Raw genomic sequence first — 25,272 nt, 5'->3', positions numbered from 1 at the left:
TCACCTTTTTAAACAAACATTTATAATCATTATTTTATACAGATATATGTAAATACAACATCGAGTTCAGTGGTCCTTCAGCATTTTCCACTTAATTTTTTTTGTCTTATCCCTAAGGAACCATAAGCAAAATAAACACTTCCTTCTATTAGTTTCTCTTGTCATGTTTTTTTTTTCAAATCACAGCAATAGAAAAGTAACTAATACACAATTGTTTCTCAATCCCAGTCTCCATGTCCTAAGTAGAATGTTCAGTTACAATGTAGAGTTCAAGCCAGCTTGTGTTTTCAAACCTAGCCAATATGGTAGCAGAAGAGGCAGAACCCAGATGATAGGAGAAGGACATGCAGAGCAGGTTGCCTCTGCTTGTGTCCACCCCAACAATTCCCATCTTCCTGGAAGCAGGAAAGAGCTCTTTGTGGGGATGGCAGCAAATGACTGGGTGATAGTATGTGCTGTGAATGCCCCACCAAAATCCCACAAGGCCTTGCTTCCTCAGAACCTGTTGACTGACTTCCAACCGCCATTATCTATGCCATCTTTTCTGAAACTTGGAAAGACTGCTCTGCCCCAATCAGGAAGGACAAAAGCTCTGGAGAATTAACATTCTGGAAGTTTGCTGACCCCTCAGGTAGGCTATCTCAGAGCCCATGCCTGAGTTTCCCATTGCAGTTCTGTTTCAAGTCTTTTCACAGTGGGAGTGTATGATCAGATACCTGTCCTTCCTTGCTATAGTGGTTTGAATGAGAATGGCCCCCACAGGCTCCTATGTTTGAATACTTGGTCCCCAATTGGTGGAACTGTTCAGGAGGATTTAGGAGTCATGGCTTTTGTTGGAGGAGATGTGTCACTGGGGGGGGGCGGGGCGGTGAGCTTTGAGGTTCAAAAGACTCATGCCATTCCCAGTATACCTTCTCTACCTTCTGCTTGTGGATCATGATGTGAACTCTCAGCTGTTCTTACCACCATGCCTTTGCTCCACCATCATGGACTCTGACCCTCTGAAACCATAAGCCCCATCAAACAACTTCTTTTATAAGTTGCCTTAGTCACAGCAGTAGAAAGGTAACTACTGCACGTCCTTTTCCTGAATAATTCTACTCATATCCGGACTGCTGTTCCCTGGTGCATCATCTCCTGAATCAGCTCCTTACACAAGAATATTCATTGGAACTGTGCTTCAGAAAGAAGCTACAGTAAGAGAACCAGTCACTGGCTTCCCCCTCCTCATCTCCGTCCACAGTGATGGAGGCCAAGATTCCCCATTTCTGAGACCTGCTCTCTACCACACTCCTGTGTGCGATGCCAGCAGAGAACTTCCTCCTTGGGCAATGCATTCTCCATTTGTAGTGAACATCTTCATTGGACAATATCTTCTCAAGGGAGAGACAGATGGCTTGCTAATGACATCTGCACAGGCTGTGGTGCCATATCCAGGGTAATTTATTGAAACCATTCTTTGTACTCTCCAAAAATATGGTTTTCAATCGCTTGACACTTCTGGAAATAACAGTAATTAGAATTTATTCCTAATGTGGCGTGATTGGGCTTGGTTCCTGTTTCATAAATAGCATTTTAATTATAAGCCCCAAACAAAATTCACTTCTTTTATCATTCGAGAGAGTAAAGATTCAAGTTGTAAAAAAACAAGCAAACAAACAAAAACCTCCAGCAGATGTACAGTAAGCTCCTGAGTGTACACAATGAAGTGTACTAACCACCTGGGAGGAATGAGGCACATGAACATTTTGATAGTCTGAGAATCATATAGCACTTTATAAAAATAGAAAAAAATCTGTTTTGGAGGTCTCACCTTGACATGATTTTAAGATAAAAAGTAATTTGCACAAATGGAATATAATAAAGAAAGGGCATTAATTTTAAGGTGTTGAGGATTCTAGGAATGTTTATGTAGAATAAGAAAAGGTAATGGGGACCAAACTTTATGAAAAGGGCCAGAGAGCAAATATTTTTATCTCTGGGACTACTATGCCCTGCCCATGTAGTATAAAAACAGCCGTGGACAGTGCATAAATAAATGGGGTACATATTGTAATCCAAGTTTTTGTGAACTTCATGTATTTTTCATGTATCCTGAATGACTATTTTTAATTCTTTGCAGTTTTTTTCTTAAGGTGAAGATCGTTCTTAGCGTCTTGACTCTGCAAAAGTCCACACATGATTTTGTCTTATATGGCATTAAAGAGAGGATGAATGGTAGAAAGATCAACAAATAATCTGCCAAGCCTCTTTTAACCAGTAATTACAGCCTCTTTTAACCAGACAGACCTGTAGTCTCAGGAGTCAATAAATAAAGAGCTGAGAAATTCCAGGCTAAGAAGGACCTGCACTTCCACTTGTTTCTTCTGGACATGAGGTCACATTGTCCTGAGTCATTTCTTCTCCCTGGCTTATTCCCCCCACACACCCATGACCATGGGCCATGTGTACAAAACATCTGGCAGAAGATGGAGTTATGGTCTCTAGCCTCTAAGTGAAGTTATGTGTGTCCAAAGTAAACTGGACCATGGACAGAATCCAGCTCCCCAAACCGGCCTCTTAGGACTCTGCTTCAACCGATGAGCAAGAGGCCAAATGACATCATTTGAATCCAGTCTCCTGGCTGTGCTCCTCTCTACCCCTTCGTGGTGTTGCTAATGAGAAAAACAAAAGGGCAGCAACACATCACCACAGGGAAAAAAATGACCCAACAGAAATAGCTGTTAAAAATGTTCTCACAAGTTTAGAAAGAGAAGCCAGAAAATGCTTCCCAATATTAGTACCTCATTTTTATCTTGCCTATAAACACGAATGGCACCCCTCACCCACCCCCAGATGGCAGGAACTGATAGTCATTCTCTTTTACACAATGTCAAACATCGTTGTTCAGTTAATGAAACATCGACATATGTAGGTAGTGTGTTGGGCTAGAATAGGCCACAGTTTGGATAGCAAAAGTAATCCTGGAAGACTGCATAAAATAAAACTTTAAGGGTGCTATTAATTTGGGAACAAAGCAAGGGGGTTGGAAGAGAAGGGTTAGAGTATGGAGTTATGAGGGAAATATATTCTAAGTACATTATATACTTGCTTGGAATGGCCTTATGCAACCCAGTATGATAAGATCTCTAAAAATGTGTATGTTGTATTGTGTGTGCAGTATGCTACAAGTGGTGTAAGTATTTGTTAGTGTGGATGTGTGTACATGTGTGTAGGTTCACATGGAGGTCAGCATCAAGTTGCCTCCTCAGTTACCCTCCCACACCCACTTTATTTTTTATGACAGAGTTTCTCATTGAACCTGAACTTCACAGTTTCAGCTACGCTGGCTCGTCAGTGAGCTCTTGAGATTCTCAGCCTCTGGCTTCTTCTTCTTCATCACCATCCTCAGTGATTAGTGGTGTGGATGGGGCTGGGCATCCCAAGGCATAGGCCAAGTATTCCCATTTCAAATCCTCAGAACCCACACAAAAAGCCAAACATGGGTATATGTGCCTGTGACCCCAGTGTTAGGTAGAGGAGCAGAAAGGATCAGTGGGGGCTTGTTGGCCATCAGCCTACCTCCAGACTCAGGGAGAGACCCTGTCTCAAGAGAATAATGTAGAGAATAATAGATAATATGTAAATTAATAGAATAAATTAAAAATCTAAGACTAAGTAAAATTATTTGTAAAATTAAATTGCTGGAGAAAATATGACAGAGAACAGTAAAAGATTAGTGAAACTAATAATCTAGAAGGATTTAGGTAGTGCCTTATGGGTAGTCATTTAAAAAAAAGACAGGAGGTAGAAGAGATGAATCAGTAGGCAAAGTGCTTACTGTTCAAGAATGATGATCTGGGGACAAATAGCCAAACTAGCGGAAACGCATGAACTGTGAACCAATAGCTGAGGAGCCCCCATGGAACTGGATCAGGCCCTCTGGATAAGTGAGACAGTTGATTAGCTTGAACTGTTTGGGAGGCCTCCAGGCAGTGGGACTGGGACCTGTCCTTGCTACATGAGCTGGCTTTTTGGAACCTGGGGCCTATGCAGGGACACTTTGCTCAGCCTTGGTGCAGGGAGGAGGGGACTGGACCTGCCTCAACTGAATCTACTAGGCTGGACTGACTCCCCATGGGAAGCCTTGCCTTGGAGGAGGTGGGAATGGGGGGTGGATTGGGGGGGAAGGCTGAGGGGGTGGGAGGAGGGAGGACAGGGGAATCTGTGGCAGATATGTAAACTGACTAGAAAATCTCTTATATAAATAAAAAATAAGAATGATGATCTGAGTTCAGATCCTTAGCACACATAAAAAAAGAAAGCTGAGTGTGGCAGTAGTGGGCACCTGTAAAATTAGTGCTATGTTGGGGAAGACGGGAGGATCCCTGCGGCTTGTTAGCCAACCAGTCTAACCAATCAGTGAGATCCAGATTCAGTGAGAGACCCTGTCTCAAAGGACAAGGTGGAGAGCAATTGAGGAAAATACCCAATGTCCACCTCTAGCCAGACTACCACACACACACACACACACACACACACACACACACACACACACACACACCTGTATACACACAGAAACACATGCTAAAGAAATAACTAAAATGAAAGACAATGCTTCAGTCTAGCGATCAAACACCTCAACTGTATTTATCAAAGTGTGTAAATTACTGTACATTTACACTTTAAAATATGGTGCTGGAAGCAGTTTGTGTTTTAATTAGTAGTCTCTGTTGTGTCAGAAGAGCTTCTGCTATACATATATATTTGATGATGTTAGAATCTGTGATGTCCCATAGAATTTGTGGGACAGTGTCTGACACTAGTTCTCATAAAGAAAAGAAAATGAAAAGAGGAAGCTCACACTCTGGAGCTGGACCCCAACATTAAAATATTTTTTAAATATTTTGCCCTTTTATGATTGTTTAGGCCAAAAAAAAACCTACCCTACAATTACATTTTTGGTTAAATTTTCCTTAACTGCATTATTCAATTTAACATTCTTGGCAAAGATTGCCAATGGAAAGTATTTTATTATCTGATCTGGCTCATTTTATAATTACAAGTAGTCAGAAACAATAGGCTGTGTTTTGGGGGGACTTATTGAGGCTCAGGAGATAACCAGATGGGTGACATATCACAGAAATGATCAGAAAAGGAAGATGCAGCTGGCCCGATTTCTGTGGCACTGTTTTGAAGACTTTGAGTAGGAGGCTGGAAACTCATGGTAGACTGAAAATGATCAGCCTGGAAACGACTCTGGTGTCAATGAGGAAAGTGTTCCTTAGGGTAGAACATTTCCAATGGCCCCTTCTGTATAGACACCATGATTTCACTTCTACATCAGTAGGGAGCCTGGGCAGCATCAGCACCCAACATCAAGTCAGGATTAGAGGCCTTTGGACATGCTTAACTCTGTTTCTAAATTAAGATTTCTTCACAGGCCGGTCAACGCTGATATAGGGTGCAGAGAAATACCAATTCAGCAGTATTTTTGAGTGCTGCCTCTTGTCAGCTCACTCTATTAAAACAATATCACAAAATACACTACATAACAAAATCAGGGTCCAGGAGCGGATCACGTGGGTACTGGCTGTTACATATGAATTAGTTGAAGATAGAAAAATGGTTCATTGTCTGCAGAGAATGTCAGTAAAGCACACCTAATAAAATGTCATTCCCTGTCAGAGTTTAAAATATTACCCAGCTCTAAATGATATTCCTTTTGGACTCCCAGACTTTTCTTGCCAAATTTCTGTGTAAGTGGAAAGTCAACGAAGTTCTGTTATTCACTCCATGACATTTGCTGACATGTACCTTTGATGAATGGACATTATATTGGGGGTGGCTCTTGCTAACGTGCAGAAGCTGATTGTGCCTGAGCTCGTGTTGAATCTTTGGAATTGGCAAAGTATTTTCACCAGGGAAACTGTGATACACCAAAATTGGGCTTATTCTCTGGCTACCATTGTCCTCCAAAGCCAGTGATTAAACACATTTTAAATTTTTTTCTGCTGTGAATTTTTTTTAACATCTGCTAAGCACCCCCCAGACAATGTTTTTAAATTCAGTGACATTATTAAAGTGTTGAAGAACCAGTTTACGACACAATGACATCTATGACTCTCTAGTGGCGTTTGAAATGCTGTGATTTAATAGCAGGCCTGCTCTTCATTGTATGTGACAACTAGCATAAACTGTATTTGGAGATATGCACTGCACCATAACACAGTATACAAATACCTGCAACTTCTCTTGGAGACAGAGCTATCAATAGAGCGAATACTGCTGTGGTTTGTTGGCTACTTTTGTGACTTAAGAAAAGCTCCATTTCAGTTAGCTGTCGAAGAAACTGCATATGTAATTTGTCTCCCATCCAAGGCCACTCTCAGTTCTAGCTGTGGACTTCTGTAGAACACTACTCCAGGATAAGAACTCTTGTTCTTTCAGAATCCTGTTTCATGATTGTCAGCAACGATGTAAGCCATAGACTCCCTGTAGAATACATCCCCTATCTGCAAAATAAAGGCTGAAAGATGACTTCTCTAGAAAACATAGCCGTTTAATGCTAACTAATATGCCCGAATTTGCAAATTGTGATTGTGTTTCTATGATAATTCATCAAGTTATTGTTTTATTTAGCTAATCACTTCCTTAGGAAGTTTTAAGTTTTAGCTTGAAGTCTTTGCTATTCCTTGCCTTGTGTGTGTGAGATGTCCTCACATAGTGCATGCATATGTGGAGGATCTGGCCTGTCACTCTTCACCCTAGTCCCTTGAGGCAGGGTCACTTCCTGAACCTGGAGCTAAGCTGGTGGCCAACCAGCCCCAGTGATCCTCCCGACTGCCCCCCACAGTGTTAAGGTTGCAAGCATACACAGCCATGCCTGGCTTTTTATGTGAAGGATAGGGGTTTGAACTCGGGTCCTCATGCTTGCGCAGGAAGTGCCATCTGAGCCTCCTCCCTAGCCCCTGGAATGCTGGATCTGGGAGCTTCCTTCTGTTTTCTGTTCACATGTCTGTTGTTTTTCCACCCATCTGGAAGACAGCCTAAATTTCACCCTTCTCTACAGCTCCCTGTGGCTCTTCTAGCCTACTCCGACCTCTCCATTGTCCAGAGCCCCCTCGCAGAACTGCTGCTATACTCCGCAGGTCAGCACATGCTTACGAAGGAGCATGTCAGACTCAACTTCTTTCTCAACTCCCTCCTGCCCTCCTTCCCGCTCTTCCAACCGGTCTTTCTCTTTTCACTCTGTTTACATTGTAATCTATTTGCACTTTAGCCTGTTAAGAGAACTCTCAACAAGTTTTCCTAGGTTCAGACTTGCCCTCCATTTCCTTTTCTGCTCTCCTTTCAAATCCGCAAGACACAGATCTCATCATTTCTCCTCTCTCCCTCCCCCTCTCTCTCTGTCTCTCTCTCCCTCTCTCTCTCCTCCCCCTCTCTCTCTGCATGTGTGTGTAGCTCACTCACTCACTTTGTATGGATAAGAATACTCTGAAGGGTTTCCTTGATACATTCCATCCTCCTTCCCAATAGACCGTTGAAGTCATGATAGGAGGTTCACAGTTTCCCCCGAAATTTTCACCCACTACCTCCGACACTCTGTCATCTTGTCTGTGATAGCCTTTTCCAAGCTCTGTTTCCTGCAGATCTGTCCTGTCTTGCACATTGCACAACTCTGTGTTCAAGTCTTACTTCCTCCAGAACAAACGCTTGGGGTGCTTCAGCCTGAATGAGTCCCCAAGAATCCTGTTTTCTCAGGGAGCTTTTTTGTTACCTTTAAGTGTTAACTAGCTTTACTTCATCTGCCAGACTTAGACTAGAAGGGAAGGAAAGTTATCTATCCTAAAGGCACCCCCACCAGAGGGCTTAGAAAGCACCCACCCTCCAAAGGGCTTAGAAGGCACCCCCTCCAGAGGGTTTAGAAGGCACCCCCTCCAGAGGGTTTAAAACACACCCCTCCAAAGGATTTAGAAGGCACCCCCTCCAGAGGGGTTAGAAGGCAAGGCACCTCCAGAAGGGTTTAGAAGGAATCCCCCTCTGGGTGGGTTTAGAAGGTACCCCCTCCAGAGTGTTTAGAAGGCACGGAACCCCCTCCAGAGGGTTTAGAAGGCACCCCCTCCAGAGGGTTCAGAAGGCACCCCCTCCAGAGGGTTCAGAAGGCACCCCCTCCAGAGGGTTCAGAAGGCAACTCTGCACTGACAGCTGGGGAGCCTGCATGAGACCAAACTAGGCCCTCTGAATGTGGGTGAAAGTTGTGTGGTTTGATGTGTTTGTGGGTCCCCTGGCAATGGGACCAGGACTTATCCTGGGTGCATGAACTGGCTTCTTAGACCCCATTCCTTACGGTGCGATGCCTTACTCAGCCTTGATGCAGCGGGGAGGGGCTAGATCCGGCCCCCACTTGGTATGCCAGCCTGTGTTGACTACCCAAGGGAGGCCTTACCCTCTATGAGGAGGGATGGGGGTGGGATGGGGGTAGATGGGGAGGGAGCGAGAGAAGGGGAGGAAGGGGGAGCAGGGGTTGGTATGTAAAAGGAAAGAAATTTTTTAAATAAAAAAAATATAAAACAAAAAGAAGGCATCCCCCTCCAGAGGGTTTAGAAAGCACCCACCCTCCAAAGGGTTTGGCAGGCAACCCCCTCCAGAGGGATTAGAAGGCACCCCACCTCCAGATGGTTTAGAATCAGACCTTGTTCATTATGCAATAAGATGCTATCTGACTCATTTAGTTTTCAGTTGAATTCTTCTCTGATAATTACTTGTGCTTATATTTGGTTGATTCCAAGAACATTTTGAATTATTTAGATATAAGGAATCTACTTTGCACATCTTTGCATTTTTCTCTAGTTCTTGAAAGTTGGAGATGCTCAGTAAATTCTTGTTGAAATGAATTATTGATGACATTTGATCATTTTTCTAGGTCTGCTGGCTTCTTATGAGGTTTGTATTTTACACAAGAGAACACTTTTATGAACATGTAGTTCCAAGGGCTTCTAAAAGTCATTGAAAGCTGGGCGATGGTGGTGCATGCCTTTAATCCCAGCACTCAGGAGGAAGAGGCAGGCAGATCTCTGTGAGTTTGAGGCTAGCCTGGGATACACAGTGAAACCCTGTATCAAAAACGAAAAACAAAACAGAATAGAAAAAGGGTCAATGAAAACATTTGGTCATGGCATTAAGAGTATAAATGGAAGCATGAGGCAGTGTTCACTTTACTGCTCTTTCCTACAATGAAAACCAATCAGTTTTGGCCTTTAGTAATAGCAGATGTAACAGTCCAGAAATTCAAGGTTTCCTATGTCTGTTATTTCTGGAACTAAAACAAGTATTATGGTGCTAAGTAGTTGACCAAAAGTGTGGGCATTGGATTGATACACTCTAACAATCACCAAAGTTATTGGGTCATCTTTTGTTGTAGGACCTGATGGTGCTCAGCAAAAGATAGAACCCCATCATACAGCGGTGCTTGGAGAAGGTGACAGTGTCCAGGTGGAAAATAAGGTATTTTAAACTTATAATTCCCTCTCTCTCTCTCTCTCTCTCTCTCTCTCTCTCTCTCGTGTGTGTGTGTGTGTGTGTGTGTGTGTGTGTGTGTGTGTGTGTGATCATGCCCATTCACATACATTCAGAGGCCAAGGTCAAGGTCAAGGGAGGGTGTCCAGTGTCCTGTCCTGGGTCTGTCTCTGAACCCCAAACTCACTATTGCATCTAGGCTACCTGGCTGTTTCTGTATACACCCCCAAGCCCGGGGGTTATGGGTATGGGTGATCACACATATTTTTTATGTGGGTGACTGGGATTTGAACTCATATTCTCATGGTTGAATAGCAAGTGCTTTTTACCAACTGAGCCATTAACTCAGCCCCAAACATTTAATATTCTTTTTTTAAAATTGAGAGTTTTATAAACTCATAAATTTGATAAAATTTATGAATCCATTTCCTTTCTTTCCCTTCCAGTTTCTCCCCTCTCCCATACTATTCCTTCTCAGTAGTCCTCCATGTACTGTCTTTGTTTTTAACCCACCGAGTCTACCTAGTATGCTGTCTGTACGTGCATCTGTGTAGGACCATCTTCTGGAGCATGGGTAGCCTCTTAGAGATTGCATTCCTAAAGCAAACTAACTCTCCCACTCCCAGCAGCCATCAATTGTCAATAGATCCTTGGGTAGGGGTGGGACTTCATGGCCCACCCTCCATCCATGATGGGATTTTGTCTAGCTTGATCTTGTGTAGGTCATGTGCATTGGAGTCGCAGCTACTTTGAATTCATATGTACAGTAACCCGTCATGTCCAGAAAATAGTCTTACTACAGACATCCACTGCCTCTGGCTCTTACAATCTTCCCCTCCCCTTTAATTTTCTTCACTTATACTTTTTACTAATTTCCATGAAAATACTTCAATCTCTCATAAAACTGGAAACTTCTTCTCTTCTTTGGGAAATAAATTCTGCCACTATTTTATCCAACCCTTTTACTAATCTCTGCTGATTGCATTGCTCTATTTTGAGCTCTCTATTGGTATATTTCAAATTTTCATCTCTATTCATTTCTTGCCTTCGGCAATCATGTAAAAGTCTATATTGCTTACCGTCGGTATTGCTTACCCCTAAACATTTGAATCTGGAGGCAATGCATCTATCTTCATTGCTTTTTAATATTACTCTGTCACAAAACTGATTTATTTTTTATTTAGCATAAGTAAAACTAGGCTAGTCCTCTAGGAATATAAATCCAGATCTGCATGCTCACAAAGAGCCCTTTCAGAATCATCCCCATTTGGAGCTAAGAAAAGCATGTGATGTGTTTCATAGTTCTTTTAAATGAGAATCTCTGCTTTTAAAGTTAAGTTTTAGGGCTCTTGGGACATTTCTTCAGTTCTTTCTCATGTCTGTTACATTCCATTGAGCAATTGACTCTGTGAGCCCATTAAGCCAATCTGATTGCTTTGTGTCACTCCAGTCAGGAAGATTAAGGAGACAATTGTGTATGAGTTCCTGGACAGTTACATTTTGAAAAGCAGGAATAAGAACTGTTTGGGCAGCAGCTGACTAATGAAGAGGCAGTCTGACACACTTCTCGCCCTCTGACTCTGCTATCATAGAATGCAGTGGACTGAGGGCGATTTTATATTTCAGTCCAATTTACTGACAGCTCACATTCTGCTGCCTTGATCAACAGCAGCCCCTCTATGAACAATAAATGGAACAAAACACAATCTCAGGAACACCAGAAAAATGCATATCTCAGGCTTGTGCCCTTTGATTTTATGTCAAACCATAGGAAATTTCCATGTTTGACTTTCAAAAAAAAAAAAAAGCAATTTCACATATCTCAACCCAATACAGAGAAGAGGCATGAAAATTATTCACAGCCCAGAACTTGCTGATATATTAGTTTCTAATCGGGTCTAGATTCATTTGGTGACCTCAGTTCTTCCTATTGCATCACAGAGAACACACTGCAGGTAAGAGTTTAGAAGCTCAGATTGAAAGAAGTGATGGGGGAACCTGCAGGTCAGAGGATAGCTTGGTTAGACAAAAATAAGGATTAGTTCATTGGCAACGGGGCATCCCTGACCCAGGGGGCATCCTGTTCCTGTTGTATGCAGTTCTGTCATTGTTCATGTGTTCATGACGACTTTAGAGTGAACATTTGTATTGAAAAGAATTGTTATTTAAAGAGGTTGGATGTGTGTAGCAAAGTCAGAAGTTTTCTTTACATTACAAGAGGATAGAGGCTGCGAAGGTTTGGGTCTTGCCTTTGCCACTTGTTGGGTATGAGACTGTGGACATGTTTCTAAATGGCGTTGTGCTTTGGTTGCTTCGTTTCTTTTACAGTTATTGTTTACTTGTGTGTATGTGTGCGGGAGTGCACATGCCACAGCATGCATATGGATTCCAGAGGATAACTTTCAGGTGTGGCTTCTTTTCTTCCGCCATGTGGTTCCCAGGCATCAAGCTTGGGTCATCCAGGTTGGCAGCAAATACCTTTATCCACTGGCCCAGGCTTCATTTCATTTGTCTGCAAAATTGAAATAATGGAAGCCTACCAACTGTTAGGATTATACAAATGAAGCAGGCTTACCTATGCCAGCATCTGTTCCAGATCTAGCATAGAGGTCAGCAAATGATGTCCAATGGGCCAGATCCAAATACATTTCTTTGTGTTTCCTGGTTCACTGTCACTCCCGTTCATTTCTGGGGATCCTTACACTGTGTGGGTAGAAGTCGGTTATGGCAGAGATTGAAGGACCTAACAAAGCCTAAGACTTCTGGCCCTTTCCAGAGAAAGGTGTCAGTCCCTGGTGTAGTACAGTGTAAGTACCCAATAACGGTAAGGGGAAATGAAGCTACTGACAGCACCCAGTTTACCACACTCACACCTGCATTATCTAATAGGGATTCAAGTCACACATAACGATTTTCACTGCTTAGAAAAGGCCCTGGGGCTGGAGAAATGGCTCAGCGGTTAAGAGCACTTGACTGCTCTTCCAGAGGACCTAGGTTCAAATCCCAGCACCCACATGGCAGCTAACAACTGTCTATAACTCCAAGATCTGACACTCTCATAGGGACAGACATGAAGGCAAAAACACCAATGCACATAAAATAAAATTTTTTAAAATTTAAAAAATTTTAAAAAAAAGGCCCTGAGGATTCTGACAAGAAGAAAGACGCACTGGATTATGGTTTAGAATGAGGAACTGACTTAGCACCTAACTTTCTTTTAACCCTTCTCTGCTTGCAGTTTCAATACACCTCCCCCCATGTCCTCTACCATCATGCCCCTCTCCTTTGGTGACCAGAGTATGGGCCATTCCTCTAGAGTGACCAATCTGTAGGGTAGGAGAAGAAGCTAAGAAAACAATGATGTGCAAAGCCACGCCTCAGTTTTCTTTGTGCCGTCTTACCATTTATTTGATCTATCTCAGGCTAATGTGGGCTAGCCCATGAAAACCTAAATTTCCTTCCTCAATGAATAGATTGAGTTTTTTTTCCACTATTCCTTTTTCTTTTTTTCCCTGGGGATGCAAACTCCAGTCCTCATGTTTGTACGGCAAGTGCTCTAACCATTGAACCATCTCCCCCACCTGTTCCATTATTCTTAAGTCTTCTGTAACACCTAAGAATGACAGTGGCCCTGGTTTATACCAGGCTTGAAAGTCTTTGGGCCAGACCCTTTGACTTCATGGACAAAGCCCCAAGCATATGGCCTTTATAATGAATTCAAATATTTCAAAGTTCTTGGAGATTGGAATCGACCACAAGCTGTTCTGGACACACAATCCCGAGCTAGTTCAGGGCCTTTCCACTAGGCTTTGATCATGTATTGTTGGTCTCCATGAGATACAGCATATGCCCAGGCTGTAACTGTTATGGGTATCAAAAGCAATTTACCTATTTTGTTTTATTTAGTTAGTGACCACTGAGTGTGTCTGGGTGAGTACACATGCATGTGCTATGGTGCACTTATGGAGGTCAAAGGACAGCATTTAGGAGTTGGTTCTGTCCTTCCACCATGTGGGTCTCGGGACTAGAACTTGGGCTGTCAGGCTTGGTGGCCAGTACCTTTAACTGCTGACCATCTTGCTGGCCCCAAGGGCAATTAGGAAATTTAGTGTTTAAGGAAGATGCAAAAGACTTCACTAGGAACCAAGAACCCCAGAAGACACACCAAAGCAAAAGGCATGAGCCGGACTCTCAAAGGTCCTGCTTTGGCGTTAGAGTCATTCTACATGAAACAGTCATCTGGGCCTCTAGTACATCGTAGGAGGATTTTGAAATCAGTGTTCATAAAGGCGCTGGCATAGAGGCACCTAAGGACTGACTGTCTTAGACTTGTCCCTCATCCTCTTTGCTTTTGCATGATTTTCATCCTTTGACACTATTGATGAAAAATTTCTACTGGGAGTTTGAACTACATTAGCACGCTACTTAATAGCTAGAGAGGTGATTAGGTTTTTTGCTAAAGGCTAGTTAACAAATAAAAAGGGCACAGGGAAGGGGGTCAGTGGGTAAAGGTGCTTGCCTCCAAGCCTGCTAACCCGAGTTCAATCTCCAGTGGAGGAAGAGAACCAACTATCAGAATCTCTGCTTTGACTTCCACATACATACCATGCTACACATGCACCATCCCCCATGCACACAATAAACAAACAATGTAAAAAATTTTAAAAGCAAGAGGCAGAAAAGAGATCTGGCTTAGATTAAAGAAGGGGCCACCCAGATGGTAAATCTGTAGGAAAGTCACTGAAAGAAGTTTGGAGCAGAAACCTCCAGGGTCTTACAATGATGGGAAACTTCCCTAACTCCTAAAAGGTTCATAGTTTCTCATTTCAGACAAAATGCACGTGTCCCTTTATCATGCTGTCCAAATAATCATTGGAAAGTCATCATTTTATTTGAGTAATATAAAAGAGCAAGGCCCTTTTTTTTTTTTAGCACTTTCTCATTTCAGAGTGTGGAAACAGGGCATGTTTATTACTCCCCAAAGACCTCTCTTGTGATTGGGAAACTTCCATTCTGAACAGTCAACGTGGACACGACATAGAGGCCAGTCTTTCTTCTCTGCTCCATTAACTCCTTCTCTCCCACTTCCTGACCCTGCAACTTAAGTTTGTTGCTTTGGCCATAGCCAAACCAAACCAAACCAAAGCAAACACTGTTATAGGACCTTCTTTCCTGTGTCTCTTTTTCACCTAAAACCTCACCTCTCCAAACCCCTTAGAGAATAAGTCCTTTGTGATAATGAGTTGTTATTGAGGTCTTAGCCATTTAAGCATCACACTGGAAACAGAAAAAGAAGAACTCATGCCAGATGAAACCCTTCCCCAGCTGTGTCAGCAGTAGCTCCCCACAAACAACATGAACAGCCCTAAAATCTCGTGGAATTTTGGTATGAGATGTGGCAAAACAATGCCTCCTTTTCTTGGCTCTCTGAATGTTGTAGAGACTGAACAACCATTGTGATGGCTAATCTTGGTTGTCAACTTGGCACACCAGGGAAGAGGGAACCTCAGTTGAGGAATCACCCCCATCATGCTAGCCACTGGACATGTCTGTGGGTTACTTTCTGGATTTCTGATTGATGTAGGAGGTAAGAGAGCCCTAGCTATGAGCACAACCATCTCTAGGCAAGTGGGCCTCAGCTGGTAAGAGGGGCTGGAGAGAAGGCTCAGCCACTAAGGGCACTGGCTGCTCTTGCAGAAGTCCTCTGGTTGAGGTTCATAGCAGCCGCATGGCATCTCAAAACCATCTAGAACTCAAGTTCTAGCAGATCCCATGCCCCCTCTGACTTCTGTGGGCACCGGGCATGTGTGTTCACAGACATACATGCAGGCAAAACACTCATACACATAAAATAACTAACTCTAAGGGAAGAAAGGAAGGAAGGAACAGGGGAGGGAGAGAGCAGAACATGAGCCTGGAAGTGAGCCAGTAAGCAGCCTTCCTCTGTGGCCTCTGCTTCAGTTCCTGCCTCCAGGTTCCTGCCTTGGCTTCCATCTATGACATACTATAACCCAAATAAACCATTTCCTCCTTCAGTTGGTTTTGGTCAGTGTTTTACCAGAGAAGCAAGCTAGAAAAAGCACAATGATTCGCTCTTAGGACTGTGCAGAAGCAAGAGTCAGTAGGAAGTGGATGAAGATCTGAGCCTACAGCAAAGAAAGAATTATAGTGTGTGAGACATCTGTTTTCAAATGACCGATTTCCAGCTAGGTTAACATTTGCTTGCATTTTGATAGTGAGCTGGATTATGTGAGTCATTAAGGCCATAATGTTTAGAAAATTACAGACCTAAGAAGGTTTACACATACATTTCTTTTTTTAAATTATTTATTTTTATATCATGTGCATTGGTGTTTTGCCTACATGTGTGTCTGTATGAGGGTGTCAGATCCCCTGGAATTGGAGTTACAGACAGTTGTGAGCTGCCGTATGGGAGCTGGGGATTGAACCTGGGTCCAGTGCTCTTAACTGCTGAGCCATCTTTCCAGACCTGACATTTCTTATATCTGTATTTCTTATATGTGAAGAAGTAATTAAAACATCAACCAGGTGTGTGTATGAAATTCTACAAGCCCTCAGATATAGGGAGTAATACATTAGGACTTTTGAAGATGTATCCTTTCAAACACACTCCCATAGCAAGAAAAAAAACAAAAAACAAAAAAAAACAACCCTTTTGAAAAAACCATTCTGCCATGCATTCTTACTTAATTTGCATTTATTATTATTATTATTATTATTATTGTTATTATTATTATTTGGGTTTTTGAGACAAGGTTTCTAACTGTATAGCCCTGGCTGTCCTAGACTTATCCTGTGGACCAGGCTGGCCTCAAACTCACAGAGATCTACCTGCCTCTACCTCCCAAGTGCTGGGATTAAAGGCATGCACCACCATTGTGTAGATGTAATGGTCTTATTAAATAAGAAACACAGAGCCAAATGTAGAGTTAAAAGCCCAAGAGGTCAGAGCAGTAGCTAAGAGCTGAGACTAAAACCCTTTCTTACCACTCGCTGCCGTCCTTCACCTCAGAAAGAGAGCTACTTCCTGTGTATCTGTCTTTTTATAGACTTTCTGTTCTGCCTTCTCATTGGTTGTAAACCCAACTACATGACCTCTTCATCACTGCCTGTCTACACAGACCTCCAGGTCTTCTATGGTTGGTATTGAGATTAAAGGTGTGTGTCTCCATGCTGGTGGTGTCCTTGAACACACAGAGATCTGCCTGTCATGTGATTGGGATTAAGGGCGTGTGCTACCACTGCCAGACTTCTGCTATGGCTTGCTATTAGCTCTGACCCCCAGGCAACTTTATTTATTAACATACAAATAAAATCACATTTCAGCACAAATAAAATATCACCATACCATGGCTATTAATTTATTTTCAATTGAAGCCAAAAAGATAAACACATTTCAGACCTTTTAAATATTGCAGCTTTTATTAAATTTACAGAAGAAGAAAAGGTTAAGTATTAATTTTGTTGAATCCAGTGGTAAATCTTCTGAGACTAGACATTGGAATTATTTCAAGTTAAAGAGCTTTGTATTAGTAGAAGCACATAAATATTTTATGTAACTTAAGATAATAGAGCTTTGCATTAGTAGAAATGTATAAATATTTGGTATAATTTAAGATAATGTTGAATATTTAGAAAAGTGCTATATTATTAGAATATGAGTGAAGTAAGAGCCAGAGGCAGTGGAGGACTCCAAGGCAACAGTGTCTTCCAGACACAGCAGGGTTGATGTGCATATGAACTCACAGAGTCTGTGACAGCACTCATATGACCTGCACAATTTTAGCGGGACAAATTCCAACATGGAAAGGGGAAAGTGGGCACAAAGTCTCACCACCAACCAAGAATCTATTTGCAGTTGATAGCTATTGGAAGAGGGAGAATCAGTTTTCTTCAGTGGAGTGACACTGGCTATTTCAAACATACTCTAGGCCAGGCCCCATGCTCAGGATTGGTTGGCCAACACAAAATGGACTCCATGTATTTTTGTGTGTGTGTGTGTGTGTGTGTGTGTGTGTGTGTGTGTGTGTATGTATGTGTGTGTGTGTGTGTGTGTGTGTGTGTGTGTGTGTGTGTGTGTATGTGTGTGTGTGTGTGTGTGCTTTTTTTGGGGAGGTGGTTTGATTTTTTTAAGAGAAAGAAAGAACATGAAATTATATAGATAGGGAGAAAGTAGGGTATGGGGGAGGAGAAAGATGACCAAAATCTGTTGTATGAAAAAGTTTTTAAAATAAAAAGGAAAGATAATATTTTTTTTAAAAAAATGATTTTGTTAATGAGAAAAAAGCTAGTTCATTCAGATAGTTTGTTGTGAAGATGTTTCTGTTAAGGAAGATCATAAGGAGATGGCTCAGTGAGTGAATTGCCTGATTAACAAGAATGAGGACCTGATGCTGGTTCCCCAAGCACCCATGTAAAAGGCTGGGTGTGTCAGCACACATCTGTGACTCTACATAGGAGGTAAGCCAAGACAGGCAGATCCCTGGAGTGTGTGGCTCGTCAGTCTAGGCAAGGGGTGAGCTCGGGTTTCAGTAAGAGACCCTGTTTCCAAAAATAAGGTGAAGAGCTATTGAGAAAGACACTTGACAAAGACCTCTGGCCTCCACACACGCATATACATGTGGTCCTGCATATACACACATACACGCCCAGACACAAAGAACACTTAAACTACAATTTCCCTTCTTTAATTTACAGATGTTAATATATAGGTAACCTGGACTTAGTGCTGAATTCTGGTTGCTAGCTAGGGTATTAACCATCCTAAGGAATAGACATTCCATAGCAAGGACTGCAGAGGAAATGTTCCCATATCTCCATCCACTTAACTCCTATGTTAGCTATAACTTGTGTGCAATATGACATTCAAAAACAAATGTATTCACTGTTTGATGCCTTCTTTGATTACTTTAGGACCCCCCAAAAAGCCATTTTGTCTTAATTGCTGGGGAGCCATTAAGAGAACCAGTTGTCCAACATGGTAAGTCCAAAATTTTGATGGTTTTCCTGGCTGACATTCTTTTCCTTTGATGCGCGCGTGTGCGTGTGTGTGTGTGTGTGTGTGTGTGTGTGTGTGTGTGTGTGTGTGTGTGTTGTATTATCAGGAAGTCATTTTCCCACTTTCAGAGGAAAATATGTACATGGTGTTTATGTCTACACTCATCTCTTTTTGGAAAAGACATTTTCTAAATACCTATGATGTATAATAGATTGATCTTAGATCTGTGGGAAGAATGAAAACTCTTTTTGATTTTGTCATAAGGGTTTTCAACTTGAAGGGAAAAAAGTCTTCGTTGTCTACTAGGGACATGGATATCATTTAACTAAAATAACAGTGGTTTCAATACTGTTTTGTGTTGCTATAATAGTATACACGAGACTGAGTAACTTCTATTTTTATTTTATTTTATTTTATTTATTTTTTTTTTTGGTTTTTCGAGACAGGGTTTCTCTGTGTAGCTTTGCGCCTTTCCTGGAACTCACTTGGTAGCCCAGGCTGGCTTCGAACTCACAGAGATCCACCTGGCTCTGCCTCCCGAGTGCTGGGATTAAAGGCGTGCGCCACCACCGCCCAGCATGAGACTGAGTAACTTCTAAGGAAAAGAAATTTATTTTGGTAGGCGTCACTCGAGGCTTGGAAGTCCAACAACATGTGTGTGTGTGTGTGTGTGTGTGTGTGTGTGTGTGTGTGTGTGTGTGTGTGAAGAGCCTCATGTTGTTTCAACTCTTGATAGAAAGTAGAAAGGCAAATGGGTATATTCTTGAGAGACAAAACTTGAGGGGTAGATATGCTTCATAACAATCTGCTGCTGTGGTAATAAAGCCAGTCTCTCCTTGCACAAAAAATTAAGCCAGTCCCACAAGAGTGAGAACTTACCCACTGGAAAAACTTTTACCTCATCTTTGTGATCTAATCGCCTTTTGATGGTCCCAGCTCCCAATACTGCCCAAGGACAATCAGGTTTCAATATGAATTGTGGAGGGGAAAATCAATATTCAAGTCAACACCATCCTTGTAATCTCTTATTTTTTAGTGAAAAATATGAGCCTCTTAGGAATAGTACTTCTTTGAAAATTTTTATAATAGAGGGGAGCTGGAAGCTTGGCAGTACATGCTGCACTTGCAGAGGAGGCAAATTTAGTCCCCAGCTCCACAACATCTAATTTCCTCTTCTGGCCTCCTTGGGCATCTGCACATGCATGTGCACACATACTCATGTACACACACACACACACACACACACACACACACACACACACACACACATACACACACACTTAAAAATAAAATAAATATTTTTTAAAGAAAAAGAAATAGAGTTAATTATTGTATGGAAGAGATAGTACTGTAGTTGAAGGCAAAAAAAAAAATACTGACTCTGGTACATAATCACTTTGGATCTTGATGTCTCTGTATCATTGGCATTTGATTAAATGAGAAACACCTAGAACCCAATTTATTATTTTTACCTTTGTCATTAAATTAGACATGATTTAAGATCTCATTGTATTCCATTACTTTGGCATGAATTCCAAGGCATACACAATGATCTCAGATAAGCCAGCTAGTTATAAATTTAAATAACACTGAATATTTAGAAAATATTATTTTTTGTTCTAGCAGTAATTTAGGGGGAATATTAAATCATATGCCCCCAGCTTGTGACATCTCACGTTAATTTTGCACACTTCAAAATTTCACTCCCAAGGTTCATAGCCCCTTCTTCCTTTTGTCAGGACTAAATAAAATTGTTCTTTGGCAAAGAAAGCTACAAACAAATGGGGTTGGGTCGTCATCTAGTCATAGACTGGAATCTGTATAGGAAAAGAATGTTTGGGATGAAAACCTTTTATGTTAGGCTCTTCCCTCCATAGCAGTAATGAGAAACCAAAGTCCAGTTGAATGAAGATGACAAAGCAAAACTGTAGGCACTGTGCCTGTAAATCCTCTTCCAGAGCCTCTGAGCACTTGTCAGCACAAGCCCACATTAGTCAGACAAAATAGATATATGTCTCTTGAACTGTCAGTTACTGAGAGACAAAGCATTTTGTTTGGTTCGCCTAATTTGCTTTTCTTTTTAAGTTGTTTTTTTAACCTTTTTCATATTCAAAGGCAGCCACAAACATCTTGAGAGTATTTGGGGACTGGTTGCGTTTCTGTGAATTATTAATGCCCTGCTCCACTTGTCATTGAGGGTTCTTAATGATGACATTAGGTAAAGATGTCACAGCATGTTGAATTAGAAAAGAACCTTACTCTAGTGGAGTTATGTCCCTCCTACAAGTGAGAAAAAAAATGCAGACATTTCATTTTCTTAACGTATACTTTCATACCATTTACTGTTTACTAAGTATCAGTCAGAGTGTTTTTCAAGTGTTAATTTATTTAATCTTCAAAACAACCCTGAACGTTTGACTGGGGTGACAAGGGAATGATAAAACGACAGACACATAGACACACATAGAGAAAGCTGGAATTGGGTGGCCTGTACTTCATCTGATGGAGATCTACCTACTATGCACCAACCCAGAACCTCAGCAAGTTAATTATGTCCAGCATAGCGGGAAGAGTTAGCTCTTGTCTGTGGGAGGTCTCTGTAGGGGAGCAGTCTCAGGTTGCAATCTTCCAGGATGAGGAAGCTGTGGTTATTAGTTTTTGCATACACTGCCATGTCCTCACACAAACCAGAGGAAGACTTGCCAATTTCCTGAGCCTGACTTAAGGTTTTGCCAGTTCCCATGAGTTGGAGACATTGGTCCTTGTCAATAATAGATATTCACTCAAGGCATCCCCCTTTCTGCATAAGTCTTAGGTGACCCAAAGACAGTTTATAAAACTGAGAGATGCCGGGCGGTGGTGGCGCGCGCCTTTAATCCCAGCACTCGGGAGGCAGAGGCAGGCGGATCTCTGTGAGTTCGAGGCCAGCCTGGGCTACCAAGTGAGTTCCAGGAAAGGCGCAAAGCTACACAGAGAAACCCTGTCTTGAAAAACCAAAAAAAAAAAAACAAAAAACAAAAAAACTGAGAGACATGGGATGGTATCAAAAATTGAATATAGAAATGTACTACAGAAAAAGAGTTGAGGTGTAATAGTCGTGGGGTTCTGCCTGGGGAAACCATAGGAAAATTATTGCTTATCAGGTCAGTCCTTGACTCAATATTTGATTCGTTTGACCCATAAAATCTAAAGTGTACATTCCCAGGCCCTTTTCTGAATAAAAAATCAGTTGACCCTAAGAAATATTTTTTAAAGTGCTTCTTGACTTGAAATTTATTAGTAAAATTTATTAAAGCCATGGTGCAGTGGTCCTTGGCAAGAAGATGTCACACTAGCGTGATGTACCTTTTGGAATGGTGGGTGAATAAGAGATTATCAAAATGAAAGACAATAGAAGCAGAAAAAGAAAAGTTTACAGGAAGATAAAAACACCTTTCATTGCAAGCACATGATAGTGACTCATGACAGGAAGGAGAAACTAGCCAAACTTAAAAACTTGACCCAACCTGTGGTTGCTATAGGGTACGTGGAGGTATCGTCTGGGGAACTGAAAAAGAATTGTTAATGTACAAGCTGTTCAGAAGCAGTTCAACCCCCTGTTTATTATCAGGAAAATGCTGCTAGTTTTCACAGCAGACTTAGAACCATCCCAGAGATACATAGCCCCACCCACTCCTTAGACAGACACCAAAACTCTGCTATGGTCTAGCTGATTCATAACACCAGGTTGGTTCAGTTCCTGACTTCAATTCATGTTGTACAAATAACAATGACAAAGAGTGTGGTGAATAAAGAGGTTGTCATGACTGGCGAGGAACCTACAGTGACCAGTGAGACCTAACCGTGTTTATCTAGGTTTGCTCTGTATGCTAACTTACACTCATATACAGTCCTAGCCACAAAACTCAAATTACAGTCCTGTAGGACTGAACACTGTAAAAAGAGACCGTTGCTGCCCAGATATTACTAGATTTTGTTTCAAATGAGGAGCTAAAGGAATACATACCACTTCAGTGGTAGAAGAAAATGTTATCACCCAGAACTTTGTAACTGTCTCTTTCTGCCCTAGGTCCATTTGTGATGAACACCAATGAAGAAATTTCTGAGGCCATTCTTGATTTCAGGAATGCAAAAAATGGTTTTGAGGGGGCCAAAACCTGGAAGTCAAAGATTGGAAACCTGTGAAGAGCTGAAATTCTGCCATTTGAATGGACTGACCATTCAATATATTCAATTTCCAAAGCTGGTTTAGCTGGTGCTTCTAAAGAATTTCACATTAAGCCGGGTGGTGGTGGCTCATGCCTTTAATCCTAGCACTTGGGAGGCAGAGACATGCAGATCTCTGAGTTTGAAGCCAGCCTGGTCTACAGGCCTGTTCCAGGACAGCTAGGGCTACACAGAGAAATCCTGTCTTGAAAACCCAAAAGTAAAAAATAAAAAAAGAATTCCACATTAAAATGAAAAGGTGGTTTTTGTAGTGAGTCATCAGGATGCATTATATACATGTATGAAATTGTCAAAAACAGATTTAACTATTTTAAAAAGGCAAAGTACAAACAATAAAAAATGGTAGTAGTATATGCAAATAATTCTAATTGTTACTTCTCTAAAAATCAATTTTCTTCCTTTTGATGGAAATTATTAAGCTATTAAAAACAATTGCTTATGTACATGTGCTTTTTATATGTGAGAAGATGCCCTTTTATTCTCTGCCTTTTGGGGTTTTCTTCGAGCATTTTTTCCTTCTTTCTGTGTCACTGGCGGCCACTATCTGAGCATCTTAAATTGTCCTACTGCAATTCAGCTGCCATCCCAGCCATCAGAACTGTGTTCTGGGTTTCATGTTACAGGTTATCTGCTTGAAGAAACACAGCAGTCCTGACCATGTGAGTCAGCTTTGAAAACTGCCCCGCTATTGCTAGGGACACAGCAGGATTCCAGCCAAGACTTCCCTGCAATTTTCTGCCAAAGTCTGTGTCCGATTTAAGACACATGCTCCTGCGCGCTTCCTTGAAGATTGTGAAAACGTTTTAATCCATAGTTAGATTCCAGCCTGCTGTAGCTGCAAGTGTCGGTCACACCACCTCCTTTTATAAAGCAGCCACAACCTAGGGCATAGGGTGGGGATTTTTTTTCTTTCAACTTCTGGACATGAAATGCCTGTGGAGTATTTTCTAGCTTAAAGTAGAAGACATGGCCACCTCCTGATTATTTTTGCAGCAGGAATCTTTACAATTTTTTTTTGTCTTTCTCCCATACTAAGATTGTGTGTGGCAGGGGGTGTCCCTTGGCTAACTCAAGTCATTTCATTGGATTTTGATTACAACTGATCATGTGATTTTCCATGTAAAGTTTCGGGGTTTCGAACTTTGCTTCTGGAGAATGTCTTGCAACACTTTTCAGTAGCTGCCTGGTATCAACTGCTTAGTCATCAGTGGACATTTAAAATATTCAAAATGTATAAAGAGTGGGCAGTGGTGAATATTCTCATGATGTCCTACATGTACCTGGTGCAGGGCTTCAATAGTGAACATGGACCAGTGAAGGTAGGTGAGCTTGATTTTTTCATAATGTTTCTTTTTGTTGGTTTTCACAGAAAAAGTCCTTTGCCCTCACTGTTGTTAAAACAGTATAAAAGCTCAGGCTACTCTTAGCCTGCATGTATTAGCGACTGCTTTGTTTCTTGGACTTAATCATTTTCTTGCCATGAGTGTATGAAAATGTATATGTGTAAGAAAATTTGTATGATGGCTTTTTATGTATTGTGTGTATTTGGAATGGGAATAGAGCACAAGCATTCTGGAAACGTTTGCTCCCAGTTCTGCCTCCTCATGGCACAGTGGCTTCTGATGAAGCTGGGATTCGTCTTTATGACACACACAATTTTATGGGCTGTTGGTTTTTAGGTTGGTTGTGAGCAACAAGGCTGAGTAATTTCTTCTGTAAATTGAAAATCACAGTGCTTTTCATGGATGTTTTCTGTTTGGTTCTGCAAATTACCAATCGCTACCATCCAGGAAAAAAAGTTTTCTTAGAGTCTGTTTTTGTTCTCGTGCATCTGCTTTTGAAAATGTGTATAAAATTAAGCAGTTGGCAAATCTTTGGTTCTATGAGCAAGCATCAAGGACAGCCCAAGAAATTGAGAACAATGCAAAAAAGATGAACTAGGGTGCTACTGACGGCCAGAACAACATTGCCACTCAATGTTGTGTATTTTAAAGCCTTTTTATTTTTTGAAAAGGACTCAAATGTAATTGTTTTGACTGGAATGCTACTAAATCATGACTGATTCAGAAATTTCTGGCTATGACCAGACAGAAATCAGATGTAGACTTGAGCTTTGTGGCATGCATTTTCAATAGGGGGACATATCACCACTCCCAGAGGGGAAAATTAGTTCATAAGGATGTTAACTAGTTTACATGGAAAGCACCATATGCATGTAGTCCATAATCAGGTAGTAAATCTTCACCCAAGCTTCATAGGGCAAGACTCAAAGGCTCCTGGCACTGGGATTCACATTTACAGTGGATTTCCTTTCACCTACAGCCTGAGATGGGGATCCAACATCAAGGCTGGTGGCAGTCACATAGAGCTGAGGACTGTCCTTTCTGCCATGTACATTTGGGACTTGCAAAGCTTGAAAGGTGCAGGCTGCTAGGCAAGAAACCTTTCTACCCCAGCACAATGCTGTTCAACATTTCACTTAACACTAGTCTTCAACCCTATTCCCCAGTGAAGTTTTCAATGCTTAG

General features: G+C 41.6%; 2 protein-coding genes across 4 annotated transcripts in view; both read left to right on the top strand.

Moving 5' to 3' along the window:
- Window positions 1-24,556, top strand: part of Pir (pirin) — a 96,247-nt gene extending 71,691 nt beyond the window's left edge. For 2 of the 3 annotated variants that reach the window (XM_052717552.1, XM_052717467.1), the window contains 3 exons: window positions 9,404-9,486; window positions 18,433-18,499; window positions 22,587-23,187. In XM_052717552.1, the coding sequence (XP_052573512.1) occupies window positions 9,404-9,486; window positions 18,433-18,499; window positions 22,587-22,702 (266 nt within the window). In that variant the 3' untranslated portion in view covers window positions 22,703-23,187. Of the gene's footprint in view, window positions 1-9,403; window positions 9,487-18,432; window positions 18,500-22,586 lie in introns of all 3 variants that reach the window. The other variant, XM_052717632.1, reaches the window with a different exon arrangement.
- Window positions 23,974-25,272, top strand: part of Vegfd (vascular endothelial growth factor D) — a 36,923-nt gene continuing 35,624 nt past the window's right edge. Inside the window, exon 1 of the mRNA XM_052717750.1 lies at window positions 23,974-24,063. Within this exon, the coding sequence (XP_052573710.1) occupies window positions 23,974-24,063 (90 nt within the window). The remainder of the gene's footprint in view (window positions 24,064-25,272) is intronic.

Source organism: Peromyscus californicus, unplaced genomic scaffold, assembly GCF_007827085.1.
Source record: "Peromyscus californicus insignis strain IS unplaced genomic scaffold, ASM782708v3 Scaffold_10__1_contigs__length_136768540, whole genome shotgun sequence".
In the NCBI taxonomy this organism is placed as follows: domain Eukaryota; kingdom Metazoa; phylum Chordata; class Mammalia; order Rodentia; family Cricetidae; genus Peromyscus; species Peromyscus californicus.
This window is presented reverse-complemented; position numbering and strand designations above follow the sequence as displayed.